General features: G+C 36.2%; 1 protein-coding gene across 8 annotated transcripts in view; it reads right to left on the bottom strand.

The window, feature by feature from the left end:
* The window catches only part of hspa12a (heat shock protein 12A), a 47280-nt gene that overhangs the window by 3319 nt on the left and 20916 nt on the right, over positions 1 to 23045 (bottom strand). For 5 of the 8 annotated variants that reach the window (XM_048191271.1, XM_048191269.1, XM_048191272.1 and 2 more), the window contains 10 exons: positions 19014 to 19090; positions 18673 to 18800; positions 16629 to 16815; positions 16124 to 16228; positions 15482 to 15598; positions 12522 to 12693; positions 4386 to 4472; positions 3353 to 3457; positions 2951 to 3209; positions 805 to 908 (listed from right to left, as the gene is read on the bottom strand). In XM_048191271.1, the coding sequence (XP_048047228.1) occupies positions 805 to 908; positions 2951 to 3209; positions 3353 to 3457; positions 4386 to 4472; positions 12522 to 12693; positions 15482 to 15598; positions 16124 to 16228; positions 16629 to 16815; positions 18673 to 18800; positions 19014 to 19090 (1341 nt within the window). The remainder of the gene's footprint in view (positions 1 to 804; positions 909 to 2950; positions 3210 to 3352; positions 3458 to 4385; positions 4473 to 12521; positions 12694 to 15481; positions 15599 to 16123; positions 16229 to 16628; positions 16816 to 18672; positions 18801 to 19013; positions 19091 to 23045) is intronic. The other 3 variants (XM_048191270.1, XM_048191275.1, XM_048191276.1) reach the window with 2 other exon arrangements.

Genomic DNA, 23045 nt, shown 5'->3' with positions numbered 1-23045 from the left:
GACTGTTACGTAACAGTCGGTGTTATGTTGAGATTGGCCTGTTCTTCGGAGGTCTTTTAAACAAATGAGATTTATATAAGAAGGAGGAAACAATGGAGTTTGAGACTCACTGTATGTCATTTCCATGTACTGAACACTTGTTATTTAACTATGCCAATATAAATTAAATTTTTAATTCTAGGGCACCTTTAAATAAAATTAGTTTTGGCTTGCCATTTATAATAAATGATGTTTAACATAATTTATGTTTGTTTCATATATTTTTTATTCCTGTTCTATGCAGAGTACTGTTGAATTCAAAATATTTGCTGTGGAGTGATGTTTATAGCGTTTACAATGTTTGTAAAAGTTTAAGTTTATTTACTGGTCTTTTACTTTATTTCTGAATGTAATAATAAATTGTGACTTGTACACAATTGTTTTTTTCTCTCAACAGTTCAGTTTTGACCCAACGTGACATAGTGAGGTGTGACTTTTTCTGGGAAATACAGTAAGAATTGCTGCCATTTCATCTGATATAAATCAATAAGCGGTCCAATCACTATTAATGAAATCCTTTAATTAAATAGAATCTATTAAATACTGTATAATTAAATCACATATACAAGTCTTGTTTATTTCAATGGGTTTCATGACACATTTATCCAGAGCAAATGACTTTCCAATCTGGACAACTCCCATCTAATTAAAAACTCCAGAGATCTTAATCCTGTCTGAATCAGTACATTAAATGACAGGCATTGTATGCCAATAATTGCAACTCATATGGCACATTTTTTCCAGTAGAACAGGGAGAGTACTCACTCAGGTGCTGTATAATGTGGTCTATAGTTGGTTTGAACAGTGCGTTCATCGCATCTGGACTCATTCTCAGCATGCCCTGTGAAGACCACTTCACAAAGTCCACACTGTAGAAGAGAGACAAAAAGAGAAACCGCAAGAGTTATCGACTGAAATAAATAATAACAGAATATCCTCATTTGGCCTGGGTGCAGTTTACAAGCTTTCTTCACAAATGGAATACTACTGAGAAACCTGATATTATCGAGTTTACATTGTTCGATTTTACACTGCTATAAAAGTCAGCGCATGTGTGCTATTAGCTGTGGTTTCCAGTAAACAGATGCACATATTCCCATATCGCTGCACAGTGTAGTGTGATGCAGGGCTGAAGAAGTGCTCAGAGATGCCCGACTCGCCTGCTTGTTGGAAAAACTGTCCCCTGTGAGACATGAGAGCTGAAAATCTATAACATGCAAGTTAGAGTAGTCTTGCTCATGGCTCTCAAATGATTACCTTATTACTGTGTTAGGAAAGAACACAAAATTTATCTCTTAAATAATATAACAGTATCACATTTCTGGAAAAAATACTAGAAAGATAAAACTAGATTCTGATACCATTTTAGAAGACTAATATTTAAAATCATTTACTGAAAATCTTTTTGCTTGGCTGTGATGCAAAGAAATTGTAGCCGAATGCATAAAATGATGACTTTAAGACCAGACAGAAGCATCTGTAAGCAATAATCTAATGTGGTAAGTCCCCCCTCTCTCCCCCTTTTTTTTTTAGACTGTTCCTATGCCCTTGATTAAGAGTGTTTAGCACATAGTCAGCAATCACACACACAAACATGGTATTCATTTTAGCTGACTTGGCCATCTTTATACAGGGCGAGATGGCTTATTGAATGCCTGTGTGTACGGTATTGACAGCAGTCATGAATAGACAGATTAACACTCCAGGGGCTGTAGGTCACACATGCCCGACCTCAAAAGAGACAGACAACAATTACCACAAAGGCGGAGAGTCAGCAGGAAACAGTCACCAGTTTATGGCAATGGAGAAAAACTATAAATTAATCAAATCCTGACCTTAAGTGTAATATATATATATATATATACAGTACAGTCCAAAAGTTTGGAACCACTAAGATTTTTAATGTTTTTAAAAGAAGTTTCGTCTTCTCACCAAGGCTACATTTATTTAATTAAAAATACAGTAAAAAACAGTAATATTGTGAAATATTATTACAATTTAAAATAACTGTTTTCTATTTGAATATATTTCACAAAGTAATTTATTCCTGTGATGGCAAAGCTGAATTTTCAGCATCATTACTCCAGTCTTCAGTGTCACATGATCCTTCAGAAATCATTCTAATATGCTGATCTGCTGCTCAAGAAACATTTAATGTGTACAATTGTACAAAATATTTGTGTACAATATTTTTTTTCAGGATTATTTGATGAATAGAAAGTTCAAAAGAACAGTGTTTATCTGAAATCTAATCTTTTGTAACATTATAAATGTCTTTACTGCCACTTTTGATTGATTTAATGCATCCTTGCTGAATAAAAGTATTCATTTCTTTAATTTCTTTAAAAAAAAATAAAAATAAAAATTCTTACTGACCCCAAACTTTTGAACAGTAGTGTATAATGCTACAGAAGCTTTGTATTTCAGATAAATGCTGTTCTTTTGAACTTTCTATTCATCAAGGAATCCTGAAAAAAAAAGTGCACAACTGTCTTCAACATTGAAAATAATCATAAATGTTTATTGAGCAGCAAATCTGCATATTAGAATGATTTCTGAAGGATCATGTGACACTGAAGACTGGAGTAACGATGCTGAAAATTCAGCTTTGCATCACAGGAATAAATTACTTTGTCAAATATATTTAAATAGTACACAGTTATTTTAAATTGTAATAATATTTCACAATATTACTGTTTTTTACTGTATTTTTAATTAAATAAATGTAGCCTTGGTGAGCAGACGAAACTTCTTTTAAAAACATTAAAAATCTTAGTGGTTCCAAACTTTTGGACTGTACTGTATATTATATATATATATGATAATGACAAAACTGACTGTAAATAATCTGAAAGGTTCAACTCGACTGGACTATGATAATGGGTGATTTCTGCCACATTTAGACACTCACTTGCTCTTCCTCAGTGCATGCTCCACACTGTGTCCTCTGAATTTCTTGTAGTAGTCGATGAAAGAGAAGGGTAGGTTAATATTCAGCGGGTTGCTTCGGTCAGGAGTCGCGGCCCTCTTACGAGACTCAAACGCGATCATCAGATCCACCCAGGCAGCCGGACGCTTGATCTTGAACTGGTCGATGAAATCTTGCCCGAATATCTTACACAGGAGCTTCTCAAATTCATAATCTATACCGATAGAGCCGTAAGGGCCTCCTATGGAGAGGATGGAAAGATGAAAATGATTTCAGATGATTGGAAATAATACAATTTCAGAATAAAAATTCACTGGAAATAAAAGCTTTTCTAAGCTAAATGTTAATCTCAAGCCACCGGTCATATGAGTTGTGTCTTGTTACCTGAAGCTTTGTAAAGCTCCTTCAAGTGCCCTTCCGGCAGCCGGATCTGATGCACAGTGAGATCCACTGTCCCTCCTCCACAATCCACCACCACATAACGGTCACCTAGAGATCAGCAGAAGCAACATTTGAGGCTCACCAGGAAAAAGAAATAAGTGGATCTATCTTGTCTGGTGACACTTTATACTTTTCCATGAACTCTCTGCAGATGTTGGATGTGAGTGACTCTGAAATGTCCGACAAGTGCTTTTGCAAGGTGTCAAGGGAACGGTGACCTACATTTAGGGTTCACTGGTTGGGATTTCTAATAGGAGCTTTTGGAATTAAAGTTTTATGAAGGTTTTGTTGTATATTATTTGCAAACTGCATGATATTACTGTAAAGAGTCAGATCACCCAAAAATGGGGGAAAATTTTTTATTTAAACTTTAATGATGGTTTATTCCAGCAGTGATGAATAGGCAAAGTGTGCTGAGACAATACCAATGGTTAAGCAGCTGCTAATTTAAAGAGCAGAATAAGTCAGGGCTCACCAGAGCAGGTATTTCAAACTAAGCATCTTCCTTATGCCCTCAGCTAGGGTGCATCTAGTCTCAGTTGGCACATCCAAGGACCACCCCCACTGACTGCTTAATGCATATTACAGACAGAAATGCCAAGTTCCTATCTGATTGACCAGCTTGATGCAACTTAATCTGTAAAATTATAATTATTAAGCATTACTGTTGGACAGACTAAAATTCAACTCTTTTTAACATGTTCTCTGTACATCCATGCATAAAAACAAACCTTACTGTTATCAGTCAAGTTACATGCATGTCAGTCAGACAATCTCTTCCTATCTGATTGGGTGGTTCTTATCCAGAATAAGCTGCACTTAGGTCATTTTTGTTGAAAGGTCTAGCTATTTGAGACTAGCGTGCATCCTTCTTAAGAGCTTCGGGCTTTAGGGTTTCTTTAATTATGACAGCAGCATTAGAAACAGCAGGAGCAAAATACTGATAGAAAAATGTGTGAGAAGACACAGACTCTACCTTCAGTGAGTTCAGACCAGAGCTCTCCTATGACATTCTCCACCAGAAATGTGCGGCTCTGTCGGTTACGGCGCACATGCTCCTTGGCTGGTTATTGACAGAGAGAGACAGGAAGTGTGTGTGAGAGGGAAGCAGCGTGAAGCTGTTTGTTTGTTTGTGTCTGTGTGTGTATGTATGTGGCAGTTCTATAGGCAAGGCGACAGGATGAGAAAGGAATATGGGCTGCATGTGATTTCTTTAAGCAGTGGGATGCTGCTGGAAAAAAAGTAGACTCCTTTATTTTCAGGGAAATTCACGAAATTTAAAGAAAAGCAGTTAAATGGCTGTCATTTTTATGTTGTCGTTTGTGTTTTTACTTATTTGAAACGTACAAGATAAGGGATGCACGATATTAAAATTCCAGTTGAAACTGATAAGCTAATAATTATTACAATTAAATTACAACTAAAACACCAATAACTAAAATCAATCATTTTAAAGGCTATAAGTGAATTTAGGCATCGTAACATTATAAGGTACAATATAGATATTTCTTTTCAGTTTGCTATTGATTACATTTAAAGGTGCAATATGTACGATTTTCTGTCCGCTAGAGACCTATTCAAAACAAAGGTGTAGCTTGATGACGCCAAGTTTGAGCGCAGGATCTTGGGACATGTGGTCTTCACAACAGAGCCGGTGGAAAATAATCGGGATAGGACTCAGGAAGAAATCGTGTTCATGGATGCGATTATTAACGTTACTATAGTATGAAGCAGAGCAGGACCGAGTACTGCTGAACGAGGCCGCTGGAGCGATTGTGCAACACACGCCGCAAGCAGCAGAACTTTTATTATGCCGCAGTTGCTGGCGCTGCTTCCGCTTTTCCGGTCATCAGTATGAGGTAACGCAGCTCTGTTTATCATATTAGATACATTTCAGTGTGTTGAAAATGATATAATGTTACTCTGTGCGTTCGCTCGGCGGCTGCTGTGAGACACTTGTTGCACACTGCAGTAAGATAGATCGATTTTAGAATATCATGTTAAATGTAGGGATGTCCAGATCCGATCACGTGATCGGAAATCGGGCCCGATCATGTGGTTTCAGACTCGATCGGAATCGGACGTTACCTCCCGATCAGGACTCGGATATATATGTATATATATTCTCATTATTTTTAACACATCTATAGTGATGCGGTGGCACAGAGTTAGGCCCGTTTCACACTGCAAGCGTAAACGGCGCGTGAGTAGCGCATATTTTTTTCAGCGTGCATGTCAACCAACGGATGCATTCACACAGGCAGCAGGAGCAGCTCGTAAAGCGTCAGGCAGGAGCGTCGCGTAAGCAGCAGTGCCGCGATCGTTTCGGCACCGAGTCTATCCCTGTGTCTCAATCAGCTCCCTAGCTCTTTAGGTTGTGAATCAGTATATAATGAAAGTGAATGTGGCTGATACCCTGATCAGTGCCCTGACTACTGAACTAGGGAGCTGATTGAGACACACGCTGCGCTGCTGACGCGTAATTAAAGTGAAAGCACACTTTTGATGGACAAAATAAATATAATTTCACACAAAAAGTGTTCAAAATGCACACAATACGCATGTCTAATGTGTTTTAACAAGAATTTGAGTATGACAGAAAAGAAAATTAAGAATCAAAAATAATAATAGAAGATTTACCCATTTAAACTTGTTTTTTATTATTCAGTTTGGGTTAAAGTATGGTGTATTATAAAAAACTAAAGTAAACTAGCCAGAAAATATGATATATATAAACATTATTTTAGTTATTACACAGACTGCAGCATACCCAAATCAAACCAAATATATTTGTTTTTATATTAGCCTTTTTTATATTTACTGTTGCACTAAAGTGAAGTGAAGTGAACAATTTATGTTATTTATTACTTGATTGTTCAAGCTACCTCACAGAAGTGCTCTGTTTGTAATTAAATAAAAAATAAGGAACGTCCTGGATCTGTTTTTTTCGCTCTTCTTTATTCTTTTTTTGATGTATTATAGAAGTATCGGATCGGGACTCGGTATCGGCAGATACTCAAAATCAAATAACTCGGACTCGGACTCGAGGGCAAAAAAACCTGATCGGGACATCCCTAGTTAAATGCTGGATGGCTTGTGTTGATAAATGGAAAGCAATTAATTTTAAAACGTATTGTATGATGGAGAAAATGCTGTATTACGGTTACCTAAAATAAAGCGGCATCTGATTATGCTATGTTAGCTACTTAAAAAAAATAGTGTTTTTCTCTGAGGCATGGTAAAGCATGGTACTCGCAAGAAAATTAGATTTATTTTAAACAATAAGACTAAATGTGTTGATCTATATAACAATAATTCGTTTTCTGTCTATAAATATATCAAAACAGTTGTTCCCTTGTCTATTAAAACATGTAATATATTAAAGCATCTTTGGTGTTTCCATGGTTTCTACAAAATAAAACCAGAAACCGAGGGTAACGCGGGTATGGCGCAATTGACAGGCGACTCCTCACACGTCCCAGAACCTTCGTTAAAATTGCAATTTTCTCATGATTTCCAAATAGTTGGAAACATTTGGGATATTATAAGTACTCAAGTGAACAAAATATATGACACTGGCCTAGTGGTTTTTTTGGAAATTTTACTGCAAAATTCTTATATATTGCACCTTTAACAGTGTTAAGAAATGAGATTTTGGATGACAGTAAAGGTAATTTATGTAAAAATGTAAATAAAAAAGAATCAAAGAAATGAGCATGCACAATTAAATCTAAAATTAGCATACCATTAAATGAAAAATTGTCTAATATCAGACAAAGATTGTTATGGTACCAGTGTATATTGCAGATCACTAAACATTTTCAAACATGCAACCTTCAAATTTCAAAACAACAACAACAACAACAACAACATTTTCATATTCCTGTAATACACACACTATTAATTAAATGAAATGACCTAGACTAAATCCTCTGATTTAATTAATCATACATTAAATTATTAACCCCACATTGCCTAGCCATTTCATGTTTACAAATGTACAAAATTGGAACTAAAACTTGATCTGAATAGGATAATATCTGAATATTGCAGTTAAGCAAGTGAGACTTTTCAGACTTTCCACAATTATTTAATTAAAAGACTTCCTTCTCTTTTTCACTTTCGTGAACTTCCTGACTAAATCATTCACTGCAGACGGGGAGATTGTCCTGGTCTGATAAAGGGCATTTGGTCTGATGACATCAGAGGATAATGGCCATCCTGACAGTTGTAAACATTCCCAAACAGGAAGTGTTAGCTCTAAGGGAGAGTGACCGCATGGAGACTGATGTCAGATTGACATTTCCTTCAACCCACAGAAAACAATGAAATGGACCAGCAAACATTTTTTTTTTTTTCAGTACACAGCAGGTTCTGATGGGAGATCTAACCCCTCCTCCTAACAGTGTTTTCACCACACAACAGACCCACGTCTGAAATTCCTGCACCACCCTGATAACAGATTCACAACTCATGAGCTGCACTCACAGGGAACCACGATCTATTTTAGATTATCTAAATATCAAGGCATTGAACTACATATGTTGACAACATGATGCAACAAGAAACCATAAACAAACTTCTTTGGTTTTGAGGAAATCTTTGGGAGAACATCATTTACTTATGACGAATATCTTCATTGATTCCTAAATGATTCCATTTGGTCTGCTCTGATAATCATTTTCATTTGTTAATATTAGTTAAAGACATTAGTTAAAATGAACAAACAAAAATATAAGTCCATGCACTGTGAACTAACATGAATATGAACATTTTTATTAAGTAGCATTAACAAATATTAATAAATGCTGTAAAAATAAATTTACTTATTGTTAGTTCATGTTATTGAGTGCATTAACTACCGTTAACAAATGAGACCTTATCGTAAAGTGTCAGCAAGGACATTTATTATAATGTTACAAAAATAAATGCTGTTTTTGAACTTTCAATTCATCAAAGAATCCTGAAGAAACAACTGTTTTCAACATTGATAGCAAGGCACTGTGCTTTCATACGCGTTTGTCGTGCACAGCTGAACACAAGCTGTGCTTGTGTGCTGCAAATACAGACGCGTATTGTCCATTGTGCGACCTAATTCAGGTGTTCTCTTCCCACCACTGTCTGTCTCGTGCTTTGATTTATGACGAGCAGCATACTCTGCTGCGATACGACCATTTTCTGCTCCTACTGTCCCACACATAACATGCTGTATAACCTATATGTAGCTTACATGATAAATCTTAAGTAATCTTAAAGTTAAGATATACCTCTAGTTTTAATCATTTAAACAGGCCTTTAAAGTTTGGGTAAAAACTCCGGGCAATGATGTGTTTTTGTGTATTTTATTTATTTTTATCACAGCGCTGAATGTCATATGGTGACAGTAAAACAGGGAACATCACACTTATATGACTTATGTTGAAATCTGTTATTTTTCATGACAACTCAGATGCATTTTGACCAAGAAAAATGAACGTAAGCACTGCAGAGATTTTGCCTCAGCGTGCAGTGGGAATGCTCTATTCCAGGGGTGGTGAACTCCGGTCCTCGGGAGCCACAGTCCTGCAGAGTTCAGCTCCAACTCTGATAAAAACTCACCTGCCTGTAGCTTCCTAGTAACCCTTCTGACCTTGATTAGCTTGTTCAGGTGTGTTTAATTAGGGTTGAAGCAAAACTCTGCAGGACTGTGGCTCTCCACCCCTGCTCTAGTCCATTTTACAAGATGTAATATAAGACTCTGGTGTCCCCAGAATGTGTCTGTGAACTTTCAGCTCAAAATACCACACAGATCAATTATTATAGCTTGTCAAATTTGCCCCTATTTGGGTGTGACCAACAACACGCTGTTTTTGTGTCTCTTTAAATGCAAATGAGCTGCTGCTCCCGGCTTGCTTTCCAGAAGAGGGCGGAGCTTTAACAGCTCGTACTTCGGTTGCTCAACAACAACAAAGCTGGAGAATCTCACTCAGCCAAAATGATGATTGTAAGTAATGGTGTTCAGCCTTACAGTGGACACTGATGGAGAGACTCAGGAAGAAGTTACAACTTTTAGAATGCAACTGGACGTTTCTGAATGGTTACTGGATAAATTTATATAGTTGCTGTGGAGTTGATTCAACTCATCAAATCCAGCATTGAATTGACCCTTGTTTGTGAAGCAGTCTGGCAAAAAATGGTGGTAACAACACTCTTCCTCTTCTCTAAAGCAGCCCAACATGGCCTTACCACCTTTTTTGCTTGTTCTCCGGGGCAGGGTTTATGTAAATTTTAGGGTTAGTGATGTCACTAACCCAGGAAGAAGCTTGTTGTAGTCCCTATCAGCCATTTGTTGAAGTCCTTAAACAGAGAATTCTTTAAAAGAAACTATCTCGGGTCGATAAACACACAACTTCTTCCTATCTTAGGTTTTCCTAAAATGACCATGATCAAATATACAGACTATCAGAGCACAACTACTACTGCTGCTGCTAAAATAATCAATAAACACTACTCCTTTGTCCATTCCATTTCTCTTTCTCTCTTTCTCTATCTATAGAACAGCATATGCAAAGAGGACAAATGTGTTTAGTCTTTCTTTCTATGCATCATAATAATATAGTCGTTTTTCACAACTGCATCATCACTTCAACAATTGCTATTTTCATCTTAAAAGCACAAAATCCATCTGATCAAATTCTGTGTCACTCCTTTTGTAAGTGCAGAGGTTTAGAGTTACACATGAGCTTGCTGATGACTGTAGAGCTGCTGATGTCATCAGACTGAGGTCACTGATGTCACATGTCTCCTGATGTAGTTTTTTTTTTTTTTTAACAGAAATGATAGTTCTGCTTTAGCTGTTTCAGACAGTAAAATGAACCAAATAGCATTCTTAAATGCTGACAAATATTCTCAAAAAAAAAAGGAAAAAGAATCTGAGATTCTTAAATGTTGACATCAACCAATAATAATTAAACTCAACAATTGTGGTTAGTTGTGCAAATGGTTCAGAAACAGATTAAGAAACATTGTTAACATTTTTAGGTGTAATTAAAATCGTTTTCTTTCCAAGGGAATGCAAGGCATGAACTCAAACAATTACATGATTATGAAAAAACGTGCATGCAAACTTCAATAGAAAGAGAGAGAGAAAGAAATTTATGAGGCAGGGGAAGTGTGAATTTGCCGAAGCTGTTTCTCATGCTGGCATCACCATTCAGCAGTGGTCCAAATGACTGTCACCTTCTGAATGCACGTGAAAAATGACTTTTCATTGTCATTTCTAAAAATCACAGACCACTGAAATGCTATGTGCTCAAGTGAAAATGCTTTTTTAATACAAAGCCCACTGTGTAAGTGCATGCGCTGTCAGTCTGTAACAAGGACAAAGGAGGTGAACTGGAATGGACTGGAAGGGGGAAGGAGAAGATGATGCACTGGTTCTATACAAAAACACCTTTTCATCTGAGGTTTGAATTTGATGAAATGACATTGTACTTTGGTGTGACACATAAACTGTTATGACATACTAGGTCCTGATTTACTGTGGAATGTAATGAGGTGTTTCTTCAACCATTGGCACTTCTGACCTTGTGGACCCCTTGAAGCAGACTTTTCACACTCACAAGAGTTTTTATTTGATTTGTCAGTTTGTCTTGCTAAGGCTAATTTCATAGCATTTTATCTGTCCTAAATATAATGAAATAAAATGTCTAATTTTCTTATTTTAATATTAAATTTTATATATATATATATATATATATATATATATATATATATATATATATATATATATATATATATATATATTTTTTAGTAAATAAATTAAAATGACACAAAATACAAGATAAAGGCATGGGTAAAAAATAGTATTTGAATTATAAAATTTAAACATTAACCCCAGGGAAAGTAAAAGTGCCCTTAGTTGAATAATCACAAAATGGCATCTGTGTTCATGTATGATAGTAAATACACTACTGTTTTGGGGTCTGTAAGAATATATATATTTTTAAAGATTCTTATGCTCACCAAGGCTGCATTTATTTGATTAAAAATACAGTAAAACAGTTTCTATTTTATCATATTTTAAAATTGTATTTATTCCTGTGATGGCAAAGTTTTTTTTCTTTTCTTCATTTCTTATTATTATCATCATCAATGTTGAAAACAGTTGTGCTGCTCAATATTTTGTGGAAACCATGATACATTTTTTTTTTCAGGATTCTTTGATGAATAGAAAGTTCAAAAGAACAACATTTGTTTTAAAATTGTAGCATTATAAATGTCTTTATTGTCACTTTTGAATAATTTAATGTGTTCTTGCTGAATAACTTATCTTACTGATCCCAAACTTTTGAACTGTAGTGTATATGCAATATATTTAACACATGCACAAGGAAAGGCCAAACAAAGATATATTAGACATCTAAAATGAGCTTAAATTAAAAGCTATTCATCTCTCCCTTCCTCACTCCTACTGTTTTCTGAATGCATCATCACTTTTTCTCCCTCGATGCGGTGAGAGTTTAATAGGCATTCTGGACTGCAGGAGTCCTGCAGCTCTAGCTTAGAAGTTATGTACATTTCAGTGCTAGTTTAAGTTGAATTATTTCCATTTCAATTTAAAGCAGTGTTTTAAGAAAGAAGGGATGTTGTAAAAATGGGTCATTTTAAATTGAAGAATGGAACATCTTTACAGTTCACTACTTTGCTAAACATGTTTTGTATCTTTCTGGTCTTTCTCACTCTCAAAAAGACGACACACCTAAACCATGACTAGCCTAACAACTACTGCCCTCTATCAACTGAATTTTCAACCATACCTAATAACTAGCCTCAAAAGCATTCCCCCAGTTTGTTCACTCACTATCTAAACTTTCTTGCTATGACAAGCTCTAATTTGACTGGCTTACTTTACACAGTTTCTGGGAAACTCTTGCTTTTTGAGGAAGAACTAATCACCGGTCAAGGTTAGTGGCATCAAAACACATGGACAACATTATCCTGAACAAACATTTAAGTACTGTAGCATAAACTTGAGCATAACTGGAACAGTATGAGTGTGAGAGTTGGTTTATCATGGCAGAATGATTGTGTTGCATCTGTTATATGGTAAAAGACTGGACGGATGGCTTACCCTGGGTCATTCCCACCCCAATGTTCTCCGTTGGGCTGTAACCGTTCAGGGCTGTTTTGGTGCCCAAATCAACCATTTGGTGGAGGCGGAGCTTCCTGCAGTAAATGGATGCAGCCTCTGGTTCCAGAGCAATGATCAGCTGATCAGGATTGTCACGAGAAACCAGACCAGCCTAGATGAGTATAGAACACCAAATGGCAAGACATTAACACAGAAATCTTTACTAAAAACATGTGAATGAAGATAAATAAAAGCTAATATGAACATTAACTCGACTTAACTACAGTAATTAAGACTCTAATAAATTCACATTTACCGCAATTTATAAATAAATTTTCTTCTCGCAGACCTTATAGTTATTATCGTTAACTAAATTTTTTTTGTTAATTGAAAAACATTGTTGATAAATTAAATAAAGCTGAAATAAATATGAGATAAAAAAAAAATAAACTACACATGTCACACAGACAAAAAAAGAAATTTGGAAACTAAATGAAACAAGCTTAAGTTAAGGCATTAAATTACTAACTGGAAATAAATAAAAACCAAAACTGAAATACAATAATAATAATAATAATAATAATAATAAACCTAATAAAAAAGACAAAAGCAAAAAACCCTAACCCTAACCCCAAACTACAATAGTATATAAAAACAGTAAATTAATACTAATTATATAACACTAATAACAAGAATTATAGGATGGCCTAACAAGAATTTCTGTAGTTAATTTAAAATATTTTATAAATATTTAAGAAAACCATTTCAGAAGCTCCAAAAACATATTGGTTAACGGCTGACTATATAAATACTAATATATAGTAATAATATATATAAAAAATGAATAAAAATAAAATACATAAATGTATTGTATTGCATTGACAAATATTGTATTTGAATTTTAGCATGTCACACTGCAGGACACTGCTGTTATTGCTTGAAGTCAACTACCTGTAATTCTAAAACAATTTTTGCAGCACAACCCTAAACATCCTGACCTAAATATTAACTGTCATGACTCATTTACTGGTTAATAGAATATGTAAATAATGCAAATGGCTGAACAGATACAGCAAGATCATATTACCTCACTTCAAATATGAGGGAGTGTAAAAATGTAAAGAAACACCACACACACACATACTGTGCTGAGTGGCACTATTTGCTCTGTGTGTGCTGCAGGATTCGGTGAGTTATGGGGTGCCAGTGTGAGCAAAAAGGGATGCAGAGAGCGAGAGACAGAGGTAAGGGTGAATGCAGTGTCCTTTCTTTCAATTCTTCTGATCCAGCAGACGGAGAGCTGAGTCACTGCACACACACACACACACACACACACACACACACACACGCTCCTGAGCCAAGCTTTGCAGGAATTCCCACTGCAGATATCAGGTGTTGCAGACTCCCCCTTCTTCTCCACTCTCTTTTTCCAGCTGTTCTCTCTCTTTTCTCCCAGCGTCATTTCTTCTTTGCTCTGGATTGAGATGAGAGAAGCTGAGGCCACACCCTGCTCTTCCTCCCTTTTCTGTGTCTCTCTCTTCAGTGCGAGAGAATTCACCCATCTGTTTACTTCTGTACTGTAATTATTATAATTTACATGCATGTTATATAAACTAAAGAAAATAATGTATTTACCATTTGTTTAAATAGTGAATTATGTAATTACGCTTAAACTAAGTATGTTTTTTATATTTGTTTTTTATATTTCATACATGGAATAAGCAGCAATAATAGTTTAACAGTGTTTCTGGTTCATTCTTTTTCACTAGGTTTTGTTTCTCAACCTCTCACTCTCTTTCCTTTTGACTCCATGACTACTGACTTCATTTACACCTGCGTCCACCTCAGGCGATCAGATCACAAGTGTTCTGCACTAGATAAACCTGTAAATGTAGACCATTTGTTGAAAACACTTATGACACATCATATTTGTAGTGGAGTCTGTCCTTATGCATCCTGCACAACACTGAAGCATCACTTACTTGCATGTCAATCAATCACTTCAGTACAAGGCTTTAAACTTTGCCAGTTACAGAACACTGCGAAAAGAAAATAACCCAACCTAAAACATTCAATCTTCAATATGTGAATAATATCAATGATAATCTGAAGATGCATGTCAAAACCAGAGACCATTTGCACAAACAAACAGCTATTATGTTAATGCAGTGTCTTAAGATCTGACCCACCTATCACATTAGGCCATTCTACATTTTATCTTAACTGATTTAAAAAAGAAAAAGTTATTAACAGTCTTAAAAAAATTTGATGTCTAACTTCTAAGACTAGTCTTAGCAGTTTATGTAACCGGCCCCAAGTGTAAACAGCCATCTGTGTCACCTTGTAATCAGGTCACCCATGATGGATGTTAAAACCAGGTATAAATATCTCATTAATGCAGTTCATATGCATACTGTACACACACACAGGCCACATGTCCAATTAAATACAGATCCACACACAATGAGGCCAACAGTGACAGACAAACAGTGAATCATTGATACAGTACCACATATGTGGGGTCTCTATAGTTGGTTCAGAGACGGTGAAAACAGACAAACAGAGGCTGTATCTAAGGGATGAGATAAGTGTCTTTCCTTTTTCCTTTTCCATTAATCTCTGCCTTTCCTCTCTTCCCATTTACATCCTGTACTTCTATATATCTCATTCCTTTTCTATTTTAGATGGCCAGCAAAACAGTGCTCTTTTTCCTCCTTCTCTCTTTTATTAATGGCAGGGGAAGTTAACAGCTCAACTCAGTGTTGCAGTACCTTAAAATATCCACCAGGGATTTGTACAACCCATACTTCAAACTTCTGTGAGGTCATTACATTAATTGAAAGCACAATAAGCACATTACACACAGACCTCACTCCAATTTCAAAACGCAAAGTAGGTCGTTTATCAAAGCGAGACGTGCATTTTTGAGCATATGCGGCTGTGAGAAAGAAACGTTATACCTTATACGCTGCCTCTCTCATAAACTGCTTGGCCGGCATCTTCCAGATGGCCGGTACAGTGATGACCCATCTGACATCAGCATTATCAAAATCCGCCCCTGCTTGGTCACTCAGCTCCTGTTTCCAATGATAAAAATCCATTGTGAGGTCAGTAAATGTATACTTTCATTCAGCAAGGATGCATTAAATTGATCAAATGTAACAGTAAAGACATTTATAATGTTACAAAAGATTAAATGCTGTTCTTTTGAACATTTTATTCATCAAAGAAATATCCTGAAATAAAATGTTTGATAATAACAAGAAATGATTCTTGAGCACCAGATATACAAATTAAAATCATGTGACACTAAAGAATGGAGTATAAATGATGCTTTGCTGTCACAGGAAAAAATTACATTTTAAAATACATTCAAATAGAAAACAGTTACTTTAATTTGCAATAATATTTCACAATATTACAGTTTTTACTGCATTTTTGATTTAACTAAATTATTGCAGCCATGGTGAGCATACAAGACTTTCAAAAACATAAAAATATTTACAGACCTCAAACTTTTGAACAGTAGAGTACATTTTATAATAATATGAATTGACTAGGTTTAATGTAACATTCTGTATGATCATGGAACTAAGACGTACCTTAAGAGCCTGCTCCTTAAAAAAGGCCAGGGCATAAGCAAAAATATCCAGAGCTTTCACCTTTCTCCCATTGGCCGCATGTAAATCTGTATCAATGGATAGATTCTGAAGGATAAAATGACAATAACGCCTCTCAGAAACAAGAAAGAGCATGACATGTCAATCAAAATGTATTTGTACCTCATTAGACTTATCACATCATTCACAATGAGGAAAATATACTGTATAACAGTTCAGAGATTTCATTTAGATTTCATAAACTAGGCAACTCGTTAACAGCATTGCTTCAGTGGCTTGAAGCTTTGATAGGTTAACCTGTTAATAATGAGTTTGCTTGCATTACTTGTTATGCAGTAGCCAGTATTTTATGAATATATCCCTGCAGTATCAGGCAGAAGACCATGTCCTCACATTTATGATCAATAATTCCCTCAATGCATATTTATGCTGGGACACCAAGTCAACACAAAAAAAAAAAATCAATACTGTAGGAGTGTGTCCTTACTGCAGTGGTGTGTAGTTTCATTTTAAACTTCTCCAGGTAGAGCCATTGCTTAGACTCGGTGGGATCCAGGTCGTGGTAAAAATCTCGGGCTGCATATCCAAAACTGTGGAACTTCTTGTCTGGGGTCAGTAGAATGGTGGTGGGCGTCTTCTGATTGGACACACCTGGGTCTCCTCCCTCCCAGCGCCTAGCAGCAAAGGGAAATCAACCAATGGGAGAGTGAATTTAACAGAGATCTGATGTGATCAGGAAATCATTTAGTGGACAGAAGCTTTTAGCTTTTCACCTCTTCTCCTAATTAGGAGAGAACTGACCGAAGATGACCTACAATATCACTCAACCCAAGCATGCATCATACAGATGATTAACCATCCTCATTATCCATATCAAGGCAGTCATAAAACCAGCTCAAGCATCATACAGAGACAGAGGGATTTAAAATATTCATGGGCTTTTACTTTCAGGACAAAGAACCTCAGTGCAACACAGAACATGCAGCTTGGCTACAGACTGAGCTGAGAGAGAGAATTCCATATGCCAAAATGATCACAATAGAGAACTGACTACATGCACCCTATAATAATGAAGTGATTTCATAGATCCGCTTAAACCATACTGAGACCAATTGGCAAAAATTATTGCAAAAATGACAATGTAGCTCCTCAAAAAATGGAAAAAGTTCATTCTGAGAAAGGGTTATCATCTGTTTGCTGGTTTGTTTGATATTGTGTTTTGTAAAGCATTGAAATTTATAGATATTACATGTCTAAATACATTTTGGGGGCACTATATAACCATTTAAAAAAAAAAAAAAACTTAGTAATTATAAGTCAAATGGCAATTATTGGCATAGTTGTAATAGTCCATAAGGTTGAAGCTTGAAGTCGATCCTTTCATCTCCTGTTAACCAACTCAAAGCAGCTGTCTTCTTTGTCTATAAACAGATTTAGTAAATGAGTTTTGTGAGTTTTTACAAGGCAAGCTGATTTTATGTAAAGGTTTAGGGACTAGACTATCAGTCCAACCCAAATAATCTCAGAGGCCTTGGGCTGTTTGTGCTTGTAAATCTGTAGCAGCAGTCAAAACACAATTCGAATGAACCAGATTGAAGGAACGCACTGGTCAGTCTCAATTTAACTCATTCCTTTTCTCCACCTCATCCCCCACTCTGATGTGTTTTCCACATCTGACACAGTCAAGATCCTATATGAATACTACAGCCATGGACAATGGAATGCCAAGAGTGCTTATCAGACAAAGCTAAATATATCTGTATATGTAATAGTCTTCATGTTTTAATGGAAAGCACGATCTTTTCATGCCTCCATTCACGCTCATATTCAAACCATCTTTTAATCATATATGTGAATATATACTGTGAGCGCACCCTCTATAGCTGTTTAACAAGGAGAATCCTATTTCTAACTTTCATATTGAGTCTAATGCGTAAAATGAAACCCACATGCTCATTTGGGCGGGAAACACGTGTCTGACTCTGCCCAGCAGGTACTCTGGAAAGCTGACCTTAGAGTCAAAGGTCACATGACCAAGAAGGTCAGGTCAGGATTACAGAGCAGCTGTGGGTTTACCTACATATACAACACACACACTAATGTTATGTGGTTCGGACCATTATCTAATGAGTTTTAATGGGGCAACTAAGTGCCTAGAGAAAAAGACACTTGTAAGTTTGACTGAAATAGATACATGACCTTCTAATGGAGGGACAATCATATTAATGTCTACAGAAGAGATGAACTACACATACAGCAGCACAATGTTGAGCTCTGTTCAAACATATCATTTACTCAAAACTGTACTAAAGGATAGAAAAAACAAAATATATTTATATTTTTTAATTTTATATTGTTTTAAAAATTGTTAAATTAAATTATATAAATGTATATATAATTAACAATATATAAACTCTTTTTTTTACTCCATTTTGCCCAAAATAATCACATAAATGCAAAAAATGTCTGCAGATTCCTTTTGGGAATCTCATTTGAGCTTTTCTACTCTCTCTCTGTCCCTTTTGTCTCACCTCATAGTGTGTATGCACTCTGGTTCTTTAGTGAAGGCATATGCGTAGCCACTGGAGGTGGTGCCAAAGTCGATGGCCACCACCACCACATAGGGGTGCCTCGTAGGCTCATTCTCTTCTGAGTCCTTCTTTAGAAAGAAAAAAGCGAAAAGAAGCAGAGGGAAATTGAGAGATATGAAAAGAGGTAGAGAGATATTGTCAAGTATATGTCAAGCATTAAATTGTTGAATGTAATTGCAGCTCAGTGTAAATAAGATGATCCATTAAGGGCACATTTGCACATCGGACATTTCCTTCATGTAATGGGTGATGTCATACTGGCAGTAAAAACCAAAGCTCACCAGTACATGTGTGGGGGAAAGGGGCGTGATGCCTGGGTCGCCCATACTCTTGGCTGGAGATGGAGTAGCCATTGCATCTGCAAAGAAAGAAAGAAAGAAAGAAAGAAAGAAAGAAAGAAAGAAAGAAAGAAAGAATTAACATTCAAACCACTAAGACAAGCCTATAGTCATGTTAATAATTTAGTGCATTGTTGGGCTTATACAGATAATGATAATATTAATAAATTTCAGTGTTTTAAGGATATTTTTGTTTGCCTTTGTAACATTTTTGTAACTGTTTGGTTGTCAGCTGAGAAACTTGCCATTTGCGAAATTTCTGCAAACTTTAGCGAGCAAAAACTGTCTATTGTTAATAGTATGAAGCACAGCTCACACCAGTCATTTCCAAACCAAGCAGATTTCTGTTGCGCTACCTGTGAATCGACATTACCGACTTAAACCCATTGCGAAATCTTTCAACCTCACAAGCAATTGGGGTCATGTGGATACCAATTGAAATGACTGGATTTTGCTTGTGAAAATTCGCCAAACAACAGTCAATGTGACCGAACCTTGATTCTCGATTTGAATGTTTTTTGATGATTTTTCTGTTTCTCTGTTTATATTGCGTTGAAAATGGGTCAACATTCTGAAATTCTTGAAGATAACCAAAAACATTTTTTCTTTTGGGTTGCCCTAAAGAAACGATAGCTACCATAGTAGATTTTTGTAAATGAACACCTCACCAGTGCCTACTGAACTTCTAAAACACTCTCAAAATACATTTAAATGGCATTCGGAATATCAGGAAGCACTCTAAGGCTCAGTTTCGTGGTCACAGATAAAGACCGGGACTGAATGGTACCATCACTGGTGATTCTTCACTGGAAATTATTTACAGTGGGAACGAGACTTAAAAGCCTCAATTAATGTTCAGCGAATTTGTCTGAAAGACCATTTGGCCATACTTTTTTTTTTTTTTTTTTAAATATAACATCGCTTATGTCTAACATTTTACATTATTTGGTCATAAAATCATCAAATCCTTTAAGAGCTTTAGACCACTACAGAAACAGCTGCTCCCCTCCACACTGACATTTGAATCGAATTAGAGGTTGTATTTGTCCATTCCCGTTGTCCTCATTAGCTGGGCCTAATAGCTTCGCTAAAACACTCGGATGCTGAGCACCCTGAACACTAAACGAGCGCTTGGGTTCCTCGCTCCGCGGGACGCCACGTTTTTCTGAGCGTTCATCCTTTTTTCCCGCCTTTACCCCATACTGAGCGGCAGAGTGAAGAGAATAAGCGCGGCGCTCTTCAGCGAGTAATTACGGGTTGAGTGACTGGCTACCTGCAGCTCGCACTTCATTTCAACCACTCACCACATACACAAGCTCTAGCTACCGAGATTGATTTTAAAATGTGACAATGGAACGTCAAAATCAATACTGAAGGAGTAAAATGATTGTCTATAATGATAAATGCCTATAAGTGAAGCGTTATTCAGAAACACACACTTGACCGTCTTTTTATACTTTTCCGCAAATGGATTTGCGGGTTAAAGGAACTTAAGTTTGTTTACATGGCAACATGACTCACTGTACGGGGACTTCATTATAACACATTAAAGTTGCGTGAGGGTAATTACACAACATCAATTGCGACCGTTTTCCTAGCAGCTGATTGAGAGCTACTTGATTAGGGCTGTGATTGTGTTTGTGTGCGTGTGTGTGTGAGTATAACATATCTTTTCAATAAGGCTCTTTAAGTCACAACAGAGAATCCAATCATGTGTGGGAACTGGAAAGCCGAAAATGAGCATAAACGGTGGGAAATTACTTGCATTATGACCAGAGTGCGAAACAGACCAATTCCTTTGATTTTCTAGCTGTTTTAAAGACTTATTTACACATAAGCATGACAACGAATTTATCTACAGACTGGCCTGACCTGAATAGATGTACCTTGAATTGTCAACAAGAAAAAAAAAAAAAAAATCTAAATCAATTCTTTTACTCAGGATTGGCTGACATAATGAGCTGTTTTAACACAAAACCTACACAATAAATAAAATCTAATACAGAAAAAAAGTGTTTTCACTTCAAGTTGTTGGCCATTTAGGTGCATTATTATTATTGAGCCAAATTTTGAATGTTTACTCAGCAGGTTTTTGCAAAAGTTCAAATCCAACTCGCATCTAAAGTTTCTGAAAACACAGAACAGAACACAAAAGGACTCTTTCAATGAACCGCTCATATATACTAGAACCATTACACATGCGTTGATCCAAGCAGCAAAAATAAACATAAATGAAAGCGAGGATGGAGAGATGGTGAGAAAAAAGTAAAGTATCCTGTTTTCACCCTTCCTCTTGTCCACATGAGAAAGGGAGTGAATAAACGGGGTGTTCAAGCTCTGTTCTGGAATGTTATACAAAATTCTGACAGGAAGCAGGGGGAGTCAGAGGTCATACCTCCTCTGTGGAATTACAAATTCGGAAGAATTCCAAGCAGCCCAGTACACAGAAATAATAGAATTCAGAGACATATGGACCACTGACAAGCACAGACAAAAGTGGTCTTAGGTCTGGAATCTATTATCTATAAAAATATGCAACATTGTGATATAGATGAGTCAAAGTGAGAATATTTTTAAATATGAAGAAAAGGTTGAACGATCAACTCAAAATGTCAGTCATAAATGTCACTTTTCCGTTTATTTATTTATTTATTTTTTATTGAAAATTAGTTATCAATGGAACTTTCTTCTGACTTTTTTTTTCTCTGCCATTCTCAGAAAGCATTCCTCTTTTCCTTTTCCCCCCACTCCTCACGGAGGAACTTTTACTTACTTTGAGGTCACATGTCTCATTTCCCCAGACAAAAGAGAATTAGAAAGAAAACAAAAATATTAATGTAAGACTGTTCTCTTTTATCGAATGGTTTTCCAAACACTGAAAATGCAGGACAAATGTTTGGACAATGTTAATGGCACCATTATTATCTTACTCAAGGCAAAAGTCAGGACTAAAGCAGACAAAGGGGAATTTGGCAAGATTGGAGGTGGGAAAAAAGCCATTTACAGGTTGCAAAATTATAAAGTGAAAACTCGTTAATTCCTAATCATAACTTCATTAAACATTAGACTCTTCTGTGGCTTTATGTTGAGTTTATGTTCATATTCATCAGATCTTCAACACATCAACATTGGAACAACTGGGCTACTTGTATTTTGACCTTCCAAAGAGACAAAATAGCTTCAAGTGCCTTCAATCTGGTTAATGATTTTATTCCATGGCTAGCACACTCAGACAGAGACATCTGTAAAATATTACAACTCTGGATAACACACTACAGTTTTGATCCATTATGAATTATACTATATATTTTTTTTTTACAGTTTAAATCAAATCTCAGCATGTGTGAGATAAATGGCTGCTTACTCTGTAACTTTTGGTTTGAAAGTTTTCCAAAAATAATAACCAAATGCAGAGATACAGAAAAGTGAATCCATCATCATGTCAAGTTGAAAATTCCCTGGTAAGTGAAACCAGATTATAAAATAAAGTATGTATATCGAAAGTGTTTTTTATAAACATTATTAGATTGCATTTCTCAATAGAACTTTCCAATGAATTCTGTGTGAACAGTGCAGATTACGGCTGATTTTTTAGGCCTGAAAGCTAAACACACTGAGCTCAGTTATATACTCTCCAGCTAAACAAGTCGCAAACAGCTACCAAGACAAGCCGTCTCAAAGAGAGGCCATTGACAGGGCAGGGCTGCTCCAGTTCACGTGTATGTGAAGGTCCATTCAGAGACGCAGCACTATAAACGCCAAAAACACAGCCGGCCGTCCTCTCGCACTGTGTCCAGCTGGCCCTATTCACTCACAAACACACACTCATACACATAAACACAAATAAACACTTACATTCATACACAAACACTCCTCCCACACACAGTGGGTGAGAGAAGCCATGCAACAGCTGTGACTGCTGCAATCTTATTAGTCTCTCTCTGACTGTTAGGGTTGTCAGCAGAGATGCTAAAC

This window comes from Megalobrama amblycephala, linkage group LG5 (genome assembly GCF_018812025.1).
Source record: "Megalobrama amblycephala isolate DHTTF-2021 linkage group LG5, ASM1881202v1, whole genome shotgun sequence".
Classification (NCBI taxonomy): Eukaryota; Metazoa; Chordata; class Actinopteri; order Cypriniformes; family Xenocyprididae; genus Megalobrama; species Megalobrama amblycephala.
The sequence above is the reverse complement of the archived record's forward strand: the minus strand, read 5'-3'. Positions and strand labels throughout refer to the sequence as shown.